At 57.0% G+C, this 17,993-nt stretch overlaps 4 protein-coding genes across 4 annotated transcripts; 2 read left to right on the top strand and 2 right to left on the bottom strand.

The window, feature by feature from the left end:
• Positions 1–1,835: 1,835 nt before the first annotated feature.
• On the bottom strand, positions 1,836–4,815 carry BDY17DRAFT_51410 (uncharacterized protein). The gene is made up of 2 exons (XM_033738461.1): positions 2,111–4,815; positions 1,836–2,053 (listed from the first exon to the last, which is right to left on the bottom strand). The coding sequence occupies exons 1-2, from the start codon at positions 4,596–4,598 to the stop codon at positions 1,953–1,955; spliced, it is 2,589 nt and encodes an 862-aa protein (XP_033585756.1). The 5' UTR covers positions 4,599–4,815; the 3' UTR covers positions 1,836–1,952.
• A 716-nt stretch (positions 4,816–5,531) lies between these two features.
• BDY17DRAFT_305132 (major facilitator superfamily domain-containing protein) lies at positions 5,532–7,159 on the bottom strand. The gene has a single exon (XM_033734821.1). The coding sequence runs from the start codon at positions 7,023–7,025 to the stop codon at positions 5,589–5,591; it is 1,437 nt and encodes a 478-aa protein (XP_033585755.1). The 5' UTR covers positions 7,026–7,159; the 3' UTR covers positions 5,532–5,588.
• A 101-nt stretch (positions 7,160–7,260) lies between these two features.
• Positions 7,261–10,974, top strand: BDY17DRAFT_305131 (uncharacterized protein; the record flags this gene model as incomplete). The annotated part of the gene is made up of 1 exon (XM_033734820.1): positions 7,261–10,974. A coding segment is annotated over exon 1 (3,382 nt), but the record flags the coding sequence as incomplete, so codon positions are not given.
• A 531-nt stretch (positions 10,975–11,505) lies between these two features.
• On the top strand, positions 11,506–17,727 carry BDY17DRAFT_313743 (nuclear protein 96-domain-containing protein; the record flags this gene model as incomplete). The annotated part of the gene is made up of 4 exons (XM_033735753.1): positions 11,506–11,854; positions 11,918–15,553; positions 15,612–15,658; positions 15,790–17,727. The coding sequence occupies 4 exons, from the start codon at positions 11,506–11,508 to the stop codon at positions 17,725–17,727; spliced, it is 5,970 nt and encodes a 1,989-aa protein (XP_033585753.1).
• Positions 17,728–17,993: the final 266 nt, after the last annotated feature.

Below are 17,993 nucleotides of genomic sequence, written 5' to 3'. Positions count from 1 at the left end.
GAGATGGAGACTTCGTATTGCATGTTCTGAATGTCTGGGGAGGAAGCGGACGAGTCAGTGTGAGGTCGGGGGTGGGAGAGGAGGTGTTGTGGGTTATGTAGCCATCCGTCTCTTGCATCCCACGTCGCGTACGACACGTGCGAGGCTCGAGAGCCACGCTCGTCGATGGGGGGGATGTGTGTGAATGTTGTGCAATGTTGGAGGAGAGCGGGCTCGACGGCGCGTCGATTCCCACAATCGCGACGAGGGAAAGGAATGTGTGTTTCGTGCTCACCTTTTTCTACTGACCACAAGGCGCAATGCGAAGTGGTGGGCCAAAGCGCTGGCAAGGCCGAAGGGAGGGAGTGGCCGTGGACGGGTTGGCGGGAGGTCGTGCGTCTCGGAGGGTCACAGCTTTTCGAGGGTGGGTAAGGTAGGTTCCAACCACGACAAGAACGCAGTGGAGGGCGAGAAAAAAAAAGTTTCTGCGGGTGCACAATCGCGTCAGTATAGTGTTGGCCGGGGCGAAGATGCTGGAACCCGCGCGGCGATTGACGACAAAGGCTGCACGTCTCCGGCGCTCGCAGAGTGGATGGAGGATGGATGGATGCTCAGGAGGCAGAGATGGGACGGGAAAGGACGAGTTGACCGCGCGTTTCCTCGTCGCGCGAGTCACGGGACCAACGCACCGTGAGCTGGAGATGTGCCCTTCTGCTCCCACGACGGCCAGCGAACGGCAAAGACTGGACGGCGGGCTCGCGGCGAGTCGGTAGGCGTGGCACGAAAAAAGTGTCGATGTCAGCGTTTCGCGTTCGATGTGGACAGTGCGCAAGTTGTGAAGCAGGAAGGCGCCAGGCGCTTCGCCCCTTTCGAAAAAAGGCAAGCCGCTTAAGGTTGCGGCCCGCAGTGCTAAATCGGGCGCGCTCCAGCCAGTCGTTGTTGGCGGAGTGTCTCTCACAATCTGTCGCCATCTTCCATCCCTTCCACTCCTTTCCGACCCGTCTACCCGGCTACTAGTTGAGTAATTGCGTATCTTTGACTATTCACCTGTAGACCGTTGCTTTCTCCGAAGAATTGTGCGCTATCTGCAAGGCCCCCTCTGCCATCTGATTTGATAATAGCATGTCGCGTCTACGCCATGACCTGCGTACCATTCGTGACTGGCCGTCCGCACGGTAATGATTGAAAAGCTTCCCTTCTCAGCGCTTTAATTGCGACCTCACCATACGGGAGATATGTAAATTCGACAGCTACAGTGGGACACGATAAAAAGTCGTTCCGTTACTGCCATCTCAACTAGGCGTTGAGGTACATTTTGCCCCAGGTGGTGCATGGTCGCTTTCGGGTCCTTGTGACCGTCACATCGAAATGAATATTGAGAGCGCTATGGCATTCACTGCTAGAGTATTCACAGCGCTGTTTCAACGGTCGCACCCGTCGCAACCATCGGAACCACAGCAAGCGATGCCGATTCTTCATTTCGTCGAAGATGGATTCTCTTGCTCCCTGCCTATGATGATCTTTGCCTTCAAGGTCTTACCGCCATTCACCATTGACTGGAGTATTACCAACGCGCAGGTATCCGTGTTCCAACGCGTTGAATCAAGCCGATTACGAGATGTTGCAAGCAGATGGGCGACTCGGATGGTGGATGGCGATGGCTATTTAGGCTTGGTGAATGGATATCACACCCTCCGTCTCATGTCGAAAGACATCGTACGAATCGGCCCCAACTTCTAGAGCGACAGCGACGAAGTGGAAGATGCAGATTTTCTGGTCTTCGGGTTCTGCAATCAGTGTTGCTGGAAGCAAGGAGGATATAAAAGATCATAACCCAGCGCCGTGCAGAATGGTATCATCGCAGACTTCGATCGAGGCCGTGACAAAGAAAAGAGTAAAATGAATGAAATCGTGTCGTCGTTCCCGAGTGGTGAGATCGGGCAGGTCGTTTTCGTCAAGTCGAGGCAGTCGGCTTAATTCGCGCGAATGACCAGCTTGCTCAAGAACTTGTTGCTCAGGCAATCAAAGTCGTCGCGGTCGAATTTCGCATTCGATCGCTCCTTGAGGTACGTTTCTGTGATCAAGTATTAGCATGGTCGTCCGTATCGGAGCGAGAGGCTTAGCAACATACCATATTTGTTCACGTGCCCCTTGACCTCCGTCAAAGCATCGCAAACTGCCGGATTGGAGCCGAGGAGATGATGGTGCTTGCGCGTATCCCACTCCTGCAGACCGGGTAGCTTGGTGGAGATGGCCTGAAAAAGGCCGACGATGACGCCCACCGGAGTCGTCTCCATCTCGTCGCAGAATTTGTCGACGACCTTCTCGTCCGGGATGCGGTAGTGGCAGTCGAACTGCATTTCTTCCCACAGGGCGAGGAGGATGGCGGCGAGCATGAAGATTGTGGGCCAATTCTTGAGCTTGTCGCCCGAGTACACCGAACTGTACAGCGCGGAGAGTTCTTCGAGCATGTCCTTGTGCAACTCGCGCCAGAGGGCGCCAAGCGCGGCTTTGATTTGGAAGTTGAGCATCACGGGTGCGACGATCTTGCCGTGGTAGCGCGAGCCTTCGACCTCGATCCTCCCGCGGAACTCCTCTTCGTCCGACAGTCCCTCGACCATGGTTACTTGCTGCGTCAAGTTGTACGCGAGGAACAGGCGGAGCGCCTTGCGTACCGCGACATTCTTCTCCTTTTCGTAGAAGCGGAAGGCTGTCTTCAGAATCTCGGTCAGGAACGGCGTGCCCTCAAAGTGTCCATCAACAAAGTCCTCGAAGCCCTGGTCGAGGTGGCGGTCGAGGTATTCCGAGAGCTTATTCATGTCGATGCCCTCCTCAGTGGCGGTTAGCATAGCCGTAGTGACCTCAAAGGCGCGCGGAGTGTCGTGGATCGACTCGACCCAGTCAACTTCAAAGCATTTATCATCCGTCACAAAGACGTCGCGCACGTTGATGGGAAAGTAGTGGCCATAGCCGTGCGTGATGTAAAGGGTGCGGCAGGGTTTGCCGAAGCCCTTCACATTGCTAATGCTGAAGCCAAGGGTGATGTGCCTTTCAAAGTCCGCCGTCCAGTCCTTCATAAAGAACGCAATGTCTTTGATGTCCATGCGAGTGCACGGGACCTGCCACAGCCGCGCATGGCTCGGACGGCATCCTGCGCACGGCTCGCCGGTGTCACAGGTCTTCTTCAAGAACTTGCAACGAATGCACGCACGCATCTTCCGAATCTCATGGGCCTGCTGGCGCTGCTCAGGGCGTAGGGGTCCACGCCTGCGTCCAATCTTCTTTTCTGCGGTGGTGTCTCTCCGCGATAACGGCTTCTTGATGACGGGTTTGGTGGTTTTGCTCGCGTCCGTGAGTGCCCTGCGTCGACGGAGGGGCGGGGAGGTGGGTCCGGATGAGGTTGGTGAGGTGGAGGACGAACTCGAGGAAGGTGCCGAGCGATATGCAGTTGTACACACGGTGGGCGGGACAACAGCGAGAGAGGAGGATTGACTTTGTTGGCGGTGGTGGTGCGAGGCAGTTACGTCGTGAGCTGGCTGGGGGATGTATTGCGCATCGAAGTAGTCAGCGCTGTGGAAATCGTGCGGAGAGTGCAGTGGCCAGGGCGGGATGTCTTCGTAGCTGCCGGAGAGGTCGTTGGAATGGGGATCATCGGAAAAGTCGGACGAATCGGAGTTTGTGCGAATGTGGAGGTTCTGGCTGGGATTCGACACGGTGCCGACGGAATCAAGGGAGTTGCGGCTGGCGTTGTAGTTGACGAGAGACCATTCATGATCGGAGACGGATTGAATTTCGTAGAGGGTGTTGCTGGGCGAGCTTCCTGCGACACTCGCAGGGGCATGGTCGCTGGGGTGCTGGTTGAGCGCATGCTGCTGCAGTGCGGCGTTGTTGAGGGCGGCAGGGAATGGTACACTGGTTTGGTAGTCGTTGAGAGGGAAGCCAAGCGAGGCCATGGTCTCGATGGGGCCGGCCATGGGCATGAAAGAGGCAGTGTCCATCCCCGTCGTGACTGCATAGTGGTTCGCGGTTGTCGTGGGCATGTAATTGACGGGTGAGCCATGCAACGGGCCTCCAAATGCCGCAGTGTCGAAGGGCATAAGAGACAGTTGGATATGCTGCTGCAAACTGAGCTCTGACCGGGATTGAGGTTGTTGCAAGTCGTGTTGATGAGCATGCGGTTGACATTGATGGTGATGTTGGTGGTGTTGATCAAGCGTGTGTTGTTGAGATGCATGGGCGAACTGGTAGGACCAACCGTGCGGCAACATGCTGGCATATTCGACATCAAAGCCTGACGGATGCAGGTTGAACGACTGATCACTGTGATTGCTGCTCGGTCGACTGCTGTAATCCTCCTCTTGCGCCATGCCCTGCTGGCTCGAGCCGGAAGGCATGAAGCGCTGCAAGGGTTGGTGTTGGAGAGGATGATACATCCGCTCTTCCCTGTCCATGCTTTCGAAGCCTAGTGCTGACCAGGTAGGGTGTTGCTGGGAGGAGGATGAGGAGGAGTGAAAGGTAGGATGGGATTGGGCGCGTGGATCGGAAGAGTCAAAGGCATTGCCAACATCCACATATCCTCCACCACCGGCGTCGTGCGCGTTGTACTCGAGATGGTCCATCTCCGTCTATCCGCCGAGGGCGTAGTCGTGTTGCGCAAGCAGTCAATCAGCTCATCCGGACGGAGCGAAAAGGGCGCCAGTCGAAAATCGGTGTGGGCGGTGACATTGGAGACGGCAGAACAAGACCGAAGAGGACCAGGCAGGGCAGCGAGAGTGCTGGGGGAGTCTCTCACCGCCGGCCACGGGCGCGCAGAGGCACGGCGAGGTGGAGCGCGGGCAGAAAGTCGGTGAGGGTAAAGCGGGGAGCCAATCCTGGCTGGACTCGGACGTGGCACCAGCCTAATGCACGAGGCCTCCTCCGCACCTTCCCTCTTCCGTCCATCTCGCTGACACCTGCAGTAAGAGCGATGCAGGCGGCATGAACACATTGTATCTCTCCGAAGTCGAACTGCGTCGCATGAATATGCTACATGTCCCTAAATCTTCCGCAGAAGCCCGGCCATCCCATCGTCACCGTCGACAAGTGAGGTTGGATTTGAGCGGAGTGAAACATGGAATCTCGGCCCTTAAAATTGTCTCCGCTGGCGTCCCAGTGATCATCCCGTCGCACAAAGTGGGGCGCCGGGGATTTCGCGTCCATTCACGCTCAAGCGCTCTCACTTGACGGGGCACGTTTCCGGACCCCGGCTACGCTTACTCAAAGTTGTCCATGCTCATCGAGGGTTGAGTCTACGCACTCACGGCCCACGTTGTCTTTCCTGTCCGGTTGCACGGATGAAGATCAGTCTGGTATCCGGCAACATCCAAGGCACAACAGCCTAGACGCCATTATCTCGCGCATCAGCTTGACACAGTCCAGTCTACATGACTCGCTGCATGAAAGATGGCGAATGCGGCACCGGAAACGGGCGCAAGCGTCCAACCACCCCTTGCTTCGCCAGCGATGTGTCACCATGGTCATCAGACACCCATTAACGGAAACCTGCAGGCAGAGGTACATAGCTAATTGCCAAGGCTATCTCGCTTTCCAACCAGTCTTCAACAAGAGTTCTAGCTCAACGCAACAGGCTGCCGTTTCACCCATCTAGTCGCCAAGAACATGGGGAATGGCACCACGACCCATGCAATCACGGCTTGGAAGATGAGCCCGCGGATAATCGAATTCGGCGGCGCACCAGGCCATCCACCCCGCAGTGCGTCCATGATGATAATAAAGATGGCTCCCAGCAGCTGTCCGAGCGTCCAGTTGATTGTAGACGTGATTTCAGGTGACACAGGATGCGTGACCACCACTAGGTACTCCAGGGCGCACGGCAAAAGGCTGAATGACGATGCGCCCAGGATGGAGAAGACAGTGTATGGTCCGGCGAGCGTGCGCGTACCCGGCATGAAGATGAGCACCAGGTAAGAGACTGCCACGATCGGAACGAGAACCTTGATCACGGGCGCGTACTTTTTAGTTCTGTCCACGATTGGACTCACCACTGCCGCGGCAATGAGCCCGACGATGATGAGCAGCCCGCCCGCTATCCCAGCATCCGTCTCAGAGAATCCGTAGGGTCCAAGGATTTGGTTCACCAGGGAAGCCGATGCGTTGAAGAATCCCACGTAGACAGAAAAGGGGAGCAGAATAAGATAGAAGGAAACATTCTTCGGTAAATCGTGGAGTGCTGCCCGAAGGTCCAGTTTCTCGCTCGCTGCGATGGCAGATGGAGGCGTTGGCGGTGACTTGGGGATGAACGGGGCAGGGAGGGTGGCCACGGTAGATAGGATCGAGGTGTACAGCACCATGTTCGGGATGCCCTTTAGATTCGTTGCCCAGATAGGTCCAATCAGCTGCCCGAGGGCCCCGCCCAAGGGATTCGCCAGCGACGCGACAGCTGTTGCAGAAACACGGCCGGTGTCGGAAAACCACAGATTGCTGTATCTCGTTGGAGCGGCAAGAACAAACGGTTGGGCAAAGCCGATTAAAATCTGCCCGAAAACGACCACCCCAAACCTGGGCGGCTGGGCGCGCGTGCCCCCATATCTAATCCAATTCCCCACGAGAACGAGAGCACTCGCCACGAGGATCGAGTGTTTGGGCCCGCCTTTGTTGAGAGTCCAGATGACCAGCGGGGCAACGGGGACAAAAGCGAAAAGAAAAGCGGTGCTTAGCCAGTTGATGTCGCTTTCGGAGACGCTGAAGAACTCCGCTGCGGTCGTCGATATTGCGGCGAAGGTCAGCCAGTCCCAGCTGACAATGATGTTCAGGAGCACAAGCTGGGCGAGGCCGAAGAAGCGGCGGCGGTACCGGCGATATTGCGGCGCATCGTCGGATGGGGCGGCGTGTTCTCCAGAGACCAGTGGTGAGCCGCTGTCCTCTGACGATACTACGCGCAAGGCAATGTCGGTCTTGTTAGTCTTGCTGGGGCCAGGTTGATAAGGCTGCGATGGTTGTTGTTGATTAGAAGGGCCTGCCGGTGAATTCGGGTCGCTGTCGGGCATCTTGTTGCAGGCGAGGGCGCCGGCGACGTGTATGCATCAATTGAGGGAGAGTGTGATCATCGCATATTCGCTGATGAATGATACACACGCATCTCACATCAACGCGACTTTGCCCCGTCATGCGTGGACGTGCGTGCGGAAGTCGGCGTCAAGGGGCGACGTGGGGAAAGGTTCGGGCCCGACCGCATGGTTCGGCTGTGCTTCCGCCGCGATGACATGGCACATGCTCTAGAAACATCCATCCACGATACGCCACAGCTAAAGAAGTCCCGCCCATCTCTCCCTCTTCATCCACCACGCCGCCCATCTCACCCTTCAGAATAATGCAAGAATGCAGCATCCGATATTCACCGGCTCGTCACGTCGACAACGGCAGGTGAACCTGTCAGGCCGCCCCACCAACCCGTTTGCCTCAGCCTCATCTCACAGCTCCGGCCCGCAAGCAGCGATAGCATCAGCGCAGCAGGATCGCATAGCTCGTCAACAACAGCGCGAGAGGCTGCACGCATCATCACGCATTCAACGAGTCTGGAGGGGCCATAGCACTCGGCGGAAGACCTTTCGAGCGTGGCGACAGTTGTGGGATCAGCGGGAAGAGGAGGCCACGGCGGCGAATCATGGCGCATATCAGTCGGCAGAGGAGACTTTGACTCAGCTGAGTCGTTTGCTACTCTTCTATACTCCTCGCGAAGATGTCAAGAGGTTGAGTTGGTATGGATCACGCCAGATGGCTACCGACGCGGCTGTAGCTTGTCAAGGCGGCCGATGGCCCAAAGCATACTTGGGTCTGTTAAGAGCTTGCATATCGGCGCTTCGAGAGAGGACATCCGCAGATCCAGAGACGGACAAAATGCTATTGGTCATCTCTGCCTTTGCGTCGAGGAGAACAGTGGTGGACCGACGGGATGCGATATCATACTACGATGCCCTTACGAAGCTACGAGATGTGCCTTCCGAAATCTTCCAACAAGCGCTCATTGCACCCTTGCAAAACTCCCCTGAAGCATACACCGGCCTTGCAGTCTTACTATCTCGACCACTCGCATCCGAAATGCTCACCTTACTACGGGCATCCGTCGACGCAACGGCGCTCACCCATGCTTTGGCACGGACGAAAGACCCAAAGACTCGTGCCTCTCCACAATCAAACCTCTGGCTATTGGGGAATACGATATACATCGCTGGTGCCTCCCCAACCGAAGCACTGATTGCAACTGTGGCGAGACTGCTCGGCTCGCTTGCAGAGGATGTGGATTTCGAAAGCACCGCCATTGACCTGGACAACGTCTCTTTCGATCGCGACGTGCTCTCCAAGATTTCCACCGGACTTCCCCTTAACACCTACCTACACGAGCAGGTCAACTCGCTGATCGATCAACACTCCATCCGCAACCTCCTAGTCCGCAGCAGTGGCACTCACGATAACGACACAGTCAACGCACAGCTTCTCGCCGGCTATGCTTTGACTCTCCTTCGGTGCTTTCCACGACGAGCTGACGACATTCGGATGTGGCTTTACCTTGGCCCTACCAACTCTACCACGTCCAACACGCCTGCAACGCAATACTTCTGGAACTCTGCTCGAAGTACACCCGTCTTCTCTACCGTGTGGGGAAACTCTCGAAGCGTTGTTGCTCTGCTGACTTCGGAGCCTACATCGGAAGTGAGAGACCAGTGGACAGTCATCCTGGTTTTCTTGGAGCTGTACACATTCCTACTGAAGATTATGGATGATGAAGAGTTCATGGGCACGGGCAAGAGGACTGCTGCGATCCCACTATCTCAGGTCGCCGAGCTAGTCACCTTTTTGAAGAACCTCGGATTCACTCTGTACTTCAACGCCTCCGACCTGAACACCGCGGGCGGCGCAGGTGCAGGTGATACCGCAAGCATCGATCTGAGCCGTCACTTTGGGAATGCACCAAACAAGGCAGATAGCGCAAGGTCCAACGATGCAACGAACCCGCTTGTCGTGGCTGGCCTGTCCGGGTTGACGGTAGACTATCTCAAAGGGCTCGTCACCGGTCTTTTGCGAGCAATCTACGAACGAGACTCCAGACGCCATTTCCTCGGTCCCGATCATTGGCTCATGACCTCTAGATTTGACATGACATCTTTCATCTCTGGCGTGGTGTTGGAAGAAGAATCACGACACTTGATCCAGGAGCAAGATGATGAAGACAAGGACCCCGAGTCTGACGAAGAAGATGTGATTGACAATACCCCTCGTGCGAGGGGTCACATGAGTGCGCTTCGCTCCCAAGCAGCCAAGGCAAGGGCTCAACGAAGAGCCTCGAGGAAGCGATACCTGGAATCTGTGGCGCCTCGCCTCGAGATATTGCAGAACATGCCTTTCTTCATCCCTTTCACGACACGAGTTGAGATCTTCCGGCAGTTTGTCCAGCTTGATCAGGAGAAGAGGCGAGGCGGCCATACCGATCCGGATCTCTGGAGGCATAACATGATGTTTAACCCTTCCAACGGCGTACCCGGACGAGACTTGCTGTCACGGCACCATGCCAAGATCAGGCGAAAGAACGAATTCAGCGACGCCTTTGAACAGTTCTACGATTTGGGTGCCAACTTGAAGGAGCCAATCCAAATCACCTTTGTCGATGAGTTCGACATGCCAGAAGCTGGCATCGATGGCGGAGGGGTGACGAAAGAGTTCCTCACCAGCGTCATCACGCAGGCATTCGACATCAACAATGATCTTGTCGAAAAGTTCTTCATAGAGAACGACAAGCATCTCTTGTATCCGAATCCAACTGCGTTGGATGACCTGAAAGTTCGTTGGAGGGAGATGGGATTCAAAGACAATCATCCAGCTGTTCGGAATGAGGTTCGATCTTTCCTGCAGCAGTATGAGTTTCTTGGGCGGATCATCGGGAAATGTCTCTACGAAGGTATCCTGGTTGATGTGAACTTTGCGGGCTTCTTCTTGAAGAAGTGGGCTCTCACTGGCGGTGCTGGATCTGCTCCCAACGAAAGCGGGTACCGGGCAAATATCAACGACCTCCGAGAGCTGGACGAAGATCTCTACCGCGGCCTACTCAGTCTCAAGACTGATCCCGATGTACAGCAACTGGGCCTGACGTTTACCGTCGACGACATGGTAGGAGTGGAAGGCCGCAAAGAAGTCATAGAGCGCGAGCTCGCCCCCAACGGCGCCAACACCACCGTAACCAACGAAAACCGCCTCATCTACATCAACCGCATGTCGCGCTACCGCCTGCAAGAGCAATCTGCCCCGCAATCCAACGCCTTCCTCCGCGGCCTCGGCTCCATCGTCCAGCCCAGCTGGCTGAACATGTTCAACCAGTCCGAACTCCAAACGCTGATAGGCGGCGCCTCCGCTTCCATCGACGTCCAGGACCTCCGCCAAAACACCCTCTACGGCGGCACATACGTCATCGGCGACGACGGTCGCGAACACCCCTCCGTGCAGCTGTTCTGGGACGTCATGGCCTCCCTGCCGGACGCGGATCGGCGTGCGGTGCTCAAGTTTGTCACGAGTACGCCGCGCGGCCCGCTGCTGGGGTTTGGCAATCTGAATCCGCGCTTCAGTATTCGCGACTCGGGCAGTGATGAGAATCGTTTGCCGTCGACGAGTACGTGTGTGAATTTGCTCAAGCTGCCGATGTACAAGACGGAGAAGGTGTTGAGGGAGAAGTTGCTTGCGGCTGTCAATAGTGGAGCTGGGTTTGATTTGAGCTAGGTGGATGGTGGTGGAGATGAGCTGTTTGTTGGAGAGTAGCATTAGCGTGTTAGTTCGTCGTAGTTTGGGAGTATTCAGCGTCAATATTGAGGAGCGAATGATCGAATATCGTCCGGCCTTCACCCTGTCATGTGACACTGATTGGTCCGAGCTCCGGGAGTGGCCGGGGCTAGGGAATGTCCAAGGTTTGATTCACGACGCGCCAAACCTCACTCATTAAGCAAAGCTCCGATATTGCATCTCGCCTTCTTTTCTGCAGCGGAAAGATTCCTTTCATCCCTTCTACCTTGTCCTTTCAACTGGTGACGAGCAAACGCCATTGTCGATGGAGAGCGTGGCCGTGTTTGCTACTCGCGATTTGTGACTGAACGCGCCCCTCCTTTGTTCTCCTTCACTAAAGCTTCGAGGTACGACTCACGTTCTCCTCCTTGCACGCGGCGAATCACCCACATTCCACCACTGTGACTCGCCTTGAACAACGCAAGCATACCCTCGACGCCTTTTGATCCCTGCTACTACCGGAGGCGCCATCCACAGTGACTGGCCTCCGGACTGGAGCTCGTCCTCCACATCCCAGGCACCCGCGTCAGAGCGCGACAATACTCAGGCCAGCGCTAAAGCATCAATCTCTAGGCACCCACGAGGCTTTCTGCCTGCGATTTTGCGATCCTTCCCCACGCGATTTCGACGTCACCTCGCCTTTGCGCTTACCTGCGCCTCATCCCTTTTCTTCATCTCTGACGCCTGCCCTCCTCGGCCATCATGTCGTTCGGATTCGGGAACAACAACAACAACAACAATACCAACAACACTTTTGGGGGCTTCGGCAGCTCTAATACAGGAGGAGGCTTCGCTGCGAACCCCGCTTCCACGGGTGGCTCACTCTTCGGAGGCAACACTGCCACTTCAGGGGGGTTCTCTGGGTTTGGCGCCGCGAACAACACTAATACCGCGGGCTTCGGCGCTCCCAAGCCAGCCTTTGGCGCGTCTACCACAACTACTGGCGGAAGTCTGTTCGGTGGGAACACAGCTACGTCTGGCGGGTTTGGAGGCGGCGGTGGTTTCGGGAACACCGCGAACACCGGAGGATTTGGAGGGAATACCAGTGGGGGTAAGCGACTGTCACGGCTTGGCCACATCTCGAAAACGGTAAATACTGACATCACTTCCGCAGGACTGTTTGGTTCCCAGCAGAATCAGCCAAAGCCCAGCGGGTTCGGCTCGACCAACACCGGTGGCTCGCTGTTTGGCGGCGCCAACAATACCACTGGCGGATTTGGAGGAACGAATACTGCGACCAGCAATCCGTTTGGCGGGAGTACCTCAGGTGGCTTCGGGGGCAGCACCAACACGAACACGAATACCGGTACCGGCGGCTTCGGATTTGGCGCTGCTTCTACCGGCGCTGCAGCCAACAACAATGGAACAGCCAACACCCCATTCAACGCCTTCAGCGAGAAAGACCCAGTGAACAGCTCGACGTCCTTCTACCAGTCCATCACGTTCCAGCAGCCTTATGCGAACAAGAGCTTCGAGGAATTGAGGACGGAAGATTATGCCCAGGGCAGACGGTTCGGAAATACCAACGGTCAGGCTGGTGGCTTTGGGCAGAGTACCGGCTTCGGTGGATTTGGAGCTACCAACACGACCAGTGCAGGCGGTAGTATGTTCGGAGGCAACACAGCCACCACCGGCACAAGCGCGTTTGGCAGCAACAACACCGCCACGAATACCAACACGTTCGGTGGCTTCGGAGGAAACACAAACAACAGCGGGAGTCTCTTTGGGAACAAGCCGGCCCAAACCGGCGGACTGTTTGGTGGGCAGCAGACTGCTGGCACGACCACTGGCGGGTTCGGATCCACGGCGAACACTGGTGGAAGCGTTTTCGGAGGCGCCAATAGCGCGTTCGGCGGCACGAACAACAACAATACCTCCACCACCGGCGGAGGTCTGTTCGGCTCGAACAACAACCAGCAACCTCCCAAGCCGGCCTTCGGGGGCTTTGGGGCCACGAATACAACCACGAACACCGGTGCATTCGGAAACACTGCCAATACGGGTGGTAGCCTGTTTGGTGGCAACAATACCAACACTGGTGGTTCACTGTTCGGCGGTAACAACCAACAACAGCAGAGCAATCCCTTTGGGGCCAACAATACCGCCAACACAGGTGGTAGCTTGTTCGGCAATAATGCACCCAAGCCAGCCGGTGGAAGTCTGTTCGGCAGCACCAACAACACTGCCAACACTGGAGGCTCACTATTCGGTGCTCAGAACAATCAACAACAGAGCAATCCCTTCGGCCAGTCGACCAACACTGGTGGGAGCTTGTTCGGAAATCAAAACCAGAACAAGCCTGCCGGTACCAGCCTTTTCGGTAACAGTACGAATACTGGTGGGAGTCTGTTTGGTGGGAATCAAAACAACCAGAGCACTGGAGGTGGTCTCTTCGGCGGCAACAACAACGCCGGTAGCTCGCTGTTTGGAAACGCGAATAAGCCGCCCGGCGGCAGCCTGTTCGGGAATACTGGCAACACTTCCAACACTAACTCTGGGCTGTCACTGTTCGGCAACAACCAGCAGAATCAGCAGAACAACGCCGGCGGTTCTCTATTCGGCGGCCTCAACAACAATGCCAATCAACAAGGCTCCAACTCAGGCTCGTTGTTTGGTGGAAGCCTCAACCAGAGCCAGGGTCCGGCGCGGAACCAGCTCCACGCTTCTCTTACCGGCTCGCCTTACGGCAACGAGCAGCTCTTCTCCTCTCTCGCCGCGCCGTCACCGCCCATCGGTCCGCTCGCGACACCTCTTAATGGCGCAAGGCCTTCACCACGCAAGACTCCCAGCTTGCTTGCAAGCGCAAGGGTAAACACTCCCGTCTACAGCCCTCGCGGCGGTTCTTTCGGTCGCACGGGAGGATATGGCTTCAACTACTCCACCTACGGCACTCCTGGCTCTGCGTTTACTTCCGGCAGCCTCACGCCCGGTGCAAGCAGCTTGCTTCGACCAACTGGGAGCCTCAGCAGCGCGCTGACTAGCCGCTTGACCAAGAGCTTGAGCGGTGGCAACCTCCGCAGTGACTCGGTCGCCAGTGAAGGACGCAGCTTGCTCCGCCCGAGTGCCTTCTCCCCTGAAGGCACGCCCGGCTCGTATGCTAACGGCAACGTGCGCAAGCTCAAGATCGATCGCAGCCTCCGCACTGACCTGTTTGGACCGGAGCCGAAGGCGATCGAGACTGTAAAGGAGAATGAGCCTCCCGCCTTGAGCAAGACTGTGAGCTTCGAAAAGAGCGCCGACCAGGAGAGCTCTACGCCGAAAGCCAACGCGTCAAACGCCCTTGCTAGGACTGAGGATCGAGAAGACGATCAGTCCCCGGGCCTGATCCGTTCCGGGCCGAGCAAATCGAATGTCTCCAAGACGCCTGAGATGGAACAGGTCAATGGTGCTTTGACTACGGTGCCAGAAGATGCCGAAGCGCCTCGCTCCGCGCCTGCCTCCAGGCCGGTCGCTCATACGTCCAAGCCGCACGAGGTGGGCGATTACTGGACGAAGCCTGCTTTGAAAGACCTGAAGAACATGTCACGCCAGCAGCTCAAGAACGTCGGCAACTTTGTTGTTGGACGCGAAGGCGTTGGGCGCATCGAGTTTGGCTCTGTCGATCTCACCAACACCCCGCTTGAAGACATTTGCGGCAATGTCGTTCAACTCAACCCTCGCTCCGCCACGGTATACCAGGACGACCAGGACAAGCCGGCAATGGGAAAGGCGCTCAATGTCCCGTCCACCATCTACCTCGAGAACTCTTGGCCTCGGTCCCATGGTGGCCGCAAGCCGGTGACTACCAAGAGTGGCAAGGAGTACGAGAAGCACATTGCTCGCCTCAAGCGTGTGGGCGGCACTCACTTCCTCAACTACGATCCAGCCACTGGCGTGTGGAGCTTCAAGGTCGATCACTTCACCACCTACGGTCTTGATGATGACGACGAGGAGTCGGACTTTCCGGATGACAGCAAGATGGTCGATCCATCGAGCCCCCTCAGCGACGCTCCTGAGACCCCCACAGCTCCGCAAGACCTTACCATGCAAAGCGTCGACACTGGCACGGGCGAAGTGGACGATACTTTTGAGTTCATGCTTGACCGTCGCTCCCAACTGATTGTGCCGGGTGGGTTTGACGAGAGTGCTATGTACGACTTTGCCGATGTGGAAGCCAACGAGAGGTTGGAGGAGCCGGAGCAGCACGTGATGTGCGGCGGACTCGGCGATGCTGAGATGAACAATCTGTTTGTGTCTCCTGGCGGTGCTGTGCAAGCTCCATCACCTGGAGCAGTGGAGCGCTACCACTCGAGCCTGATGGAGCCCGATGATGACCAGGAGGCGGAGGAACAAGGGATTCCTGGCTCCTTCGTCGAAGACCCGAAGCCTACTCGCTCCATCTTGAAGGCCGGCACCGCCCTCAGCATGCTTGCCTCGCCTCAAAAGCTGGCGACTGAGAGCTGGGAGGAGCAATTGCAGCGCACTTTGAGCCCTCGCAAGCGCGATCGCCAAGCTTTGAAGGAGATGCAGCATAGCTTCTTGCGTGCTCGTGCCGACGACTTGATGTCAAGCCCCTTCAAACAAAGCATGCTCGGTCAGAGTGTGTTGGGCCAAAGCTATCTTGCCCAGAAGAGCGCAAAGAAGGCAAACACGGCGGCAACCCATGCCGTCGCTCCTCAGGAGCTCGGGAAGAGCCAGGCGTTCCGCACCGCAATGGATCTTATGGATTCTATGTACTCGCCGGAGAAGCCGGGACGAAAGGCTGGCGCGGGTGCGAAAGGTTTTGAGGTATGATTTACGTCCCCCATCCGTCTTCCTCCCCTCCGCAGAATGCACATCCTTCACCACGCACGTTCAGGATATGTGGGTCAGCAATGTAAGGCTGAGGTGAAGGGAGTCAACATTCACATCTTTGGGCGTTCCGCACTACACACTCACACCCCCAGTCATCTCACATTCACCCCTGCATAGCTTGATTGAAGAGTACATAGCTGAAAATGACAATAGTTCCCCCATTCCAAGAAGCCTCGCCATTCGACTTCCGACGCTGACGATGCCGCGTGGCACGAAACGATGAAGCCGCACTTCTCCAACGACGGCACCCTGGTGTACTCCGTCCCAGCCTCGTGGCCTCAACACTTCGGAGAACTGTCGACCACCATGCGCCCTGTAGTCAGCGAGCACCACGACGTGCGCTTCGGCCGCTTCACACCCGCCTCTGACATCAATGCTATACCACTGCTCGCGCAAAAGATAGTCACCAACGTCGAAATCTCGACCGGCTTTCCGATCGCGTACCCGCCAGAGGACATTCTCTTCTCCTCGCTGAGTGAGAACGTGGACGACTCGCCGGCCTTTCCCGAGCGCGAGAGAGCGTTGTGGCAGCTCTGCAGTATCTTGTACGATCCCACTCGCCACGGGTGTCGTCAGCTCCTAGAGGGCGTGTCATCCGAGCAGCTCGCACAACTTGCACCGCATGAGGAACGCATTCGGCTGGATACTGTGACCGCCTTCTGGGCGCACCTCGTCACTCCCTCCGTTCAAGAGGGGCTCAAGCGCGCTCGTTCAGCCGAGGAGAAGGCGCTGCTTTTGCTGACGCAGAATGATGTCCCCGCGGCTTGCGACGTGCTGATCGAAGCGAAGGACTTTAAACTCGCCATGTTTGTTGCGCAGTTGCCGACTACCGAGCAGAGTCAGGCGATGATGAAGAAGCAGATTGACGCATGGCGCGACCGGAACGACTGGAGCGAGATGAGCGATGCCGTTCGCGCGCTGTACTCCATCCTTGCCGGCGAGCTGTGCACGGTTGTGGGCAAGTCTGGCGCTGCGGAGGATAGGGCGGCGGAGTTTAATCTTGCGGAGAGGTTTGGCCTCAGCTGGCAGCAGAGTCTTGCGCTGCGGTTGAACCTTGGAGGCTACGCGACCGTCCAAGACGCGGTGGAGGCATATCACGCGCAGCTGGAGAGTGGACGTGAGAAGACAGTACCGTTCAGCACGACTACAAATGGCTCGAAGACAGACGATGTCTTGATGGAGCTCCTCCGCCTCTACGCCGGCTTCCCGAACACGGCCAAACTACTCGACCCGAACGTGACGTCCGGCAGCCCTATGGATGCCAGAGTAAGCTGGCAGCTCGCGTCGCTTCTCAGCGCAAGCAAGCACTGCAAAATCTCGAGCAACGAGCTGGACCAGCTTGCCTATGAGTATGCAACGCAGCTCGAATCTGCCGGCAAATTCGTCACGGGCGCATGGATCACTCTTCACATTCGCGATCCACAAGCGCGGCAGCGCGCCCTCGGTGCACTGCTCAACCGCCACGGCGACAAGATTTCCACACCTGGTGACCATACCGTCGAAGACAGCAAGACATTCGAGTACCTCACGCAAGACAACAAGGTCCCCTCCGCGCCCGTGTGGAGAGCAAAAGCGCTGTACGCGAAGGCCGGGCTGCACAATCCCGGTCTGCAGGCTGAATGGCTTCTCCGCGCCGGCGATCTGGATGCAGCGCACGAGGTGCTGTGCACGACTGTGGGCCCGCAAGCCGTGATTGAGCAGGACTACGCTCTGCTGGCGAATCTGCTGCAGCAATTTGGACAGCGGAGAGTGGGTGGGTGGGAGCGAGGGGGAGAAGTGTACGCGGATTACCACCAGCTTGTGCGTGCGAGGCAGAGCGGTGGTGCCAGTGGTGGGAGACTCAGTGCGGGTGTGCAGGCTGCTATGGTGCGGTTCAGACGGGGGTTGGATGCGTTGAAGGAGGGGGATGCGAGTGGGAAGTCGAGGGGGTTACTGGAGACTGTGGCTGTGATTGAGATGAGGAAAGTTCTGGAGGAGATGGAGAGGGGGGAGGGAGTTGTGGAGAATGAGGGATTGGGCATGGGCGTGAAGGGCGAGGTGGGAGGAGAGATGTTGCGCCGGTATCAGCGTGCGATGGGCAGTGTGGTGTGATAGCGTTGGAAGTGAAGTTGCTTTCTATCACGTGGTCTCTACGCTTGATCGTGCCGGGCTGACTCATCTCACAATACGTTCAATGTGTCTTTGAATCACCCCAAATTGTTCAGTCTGAGGCATATACGTCAATCGCAGCCTTCACCATTTCGTCTTCCGGGTCGCCAACACGGCAGGCACGCGCTAATGCACGCTTCCTGCAAGGCGGAGCTAGTCTTGGCGCGAGGACAGGCTGAAACGACACCTCCACGGCCTCCACCCACGGC

The sequence above is a fragment of the Neohortaea acidophila genome (genome assembly GCF_010093505.1).
Source record: "Neohortaea acidophila strain CBS 113389 unplaced genomic scaffold BDY17scaffold_12, whole genome shotgun sequence".
In the NCBI taxonomy this organism is placed as follows: Eukaryota; Fungi; Ascomycota; class Dothideomycetes; order Mycosphaerellales; family Teratosphaeriaceae; genus Neohortaea; species Neohortaea acidophila.
Note: the sequence above shows the minus strand (reverse complement) of the source record. Positions and strands in the feature narration are given on the sequence as shown.

Coding starts and splice junctions, on each gene's coding strand:
- BDY17DRAFT_51410 (XM_033738461.1), bottom strand. CDS start 4,598: ATGGACCATCTCGAGTACAACGCGCACGACGCCGGTGGTGGAGGATAT. Junction 2,054..2,110: donor GGGGCACGTGAACAAATATG/GTATGTTGCTAA, acceptor ACTTGATCACAG/AAACGTACCTCAAGGAGCGA.
- BDY17DRAFT_305132 (XM_033734821.1), bottom strand. CDS start 7,025: ATGCCCGACAGCGACCCGAATTCACCGGCAGGCCCTTCTAATCAACAA.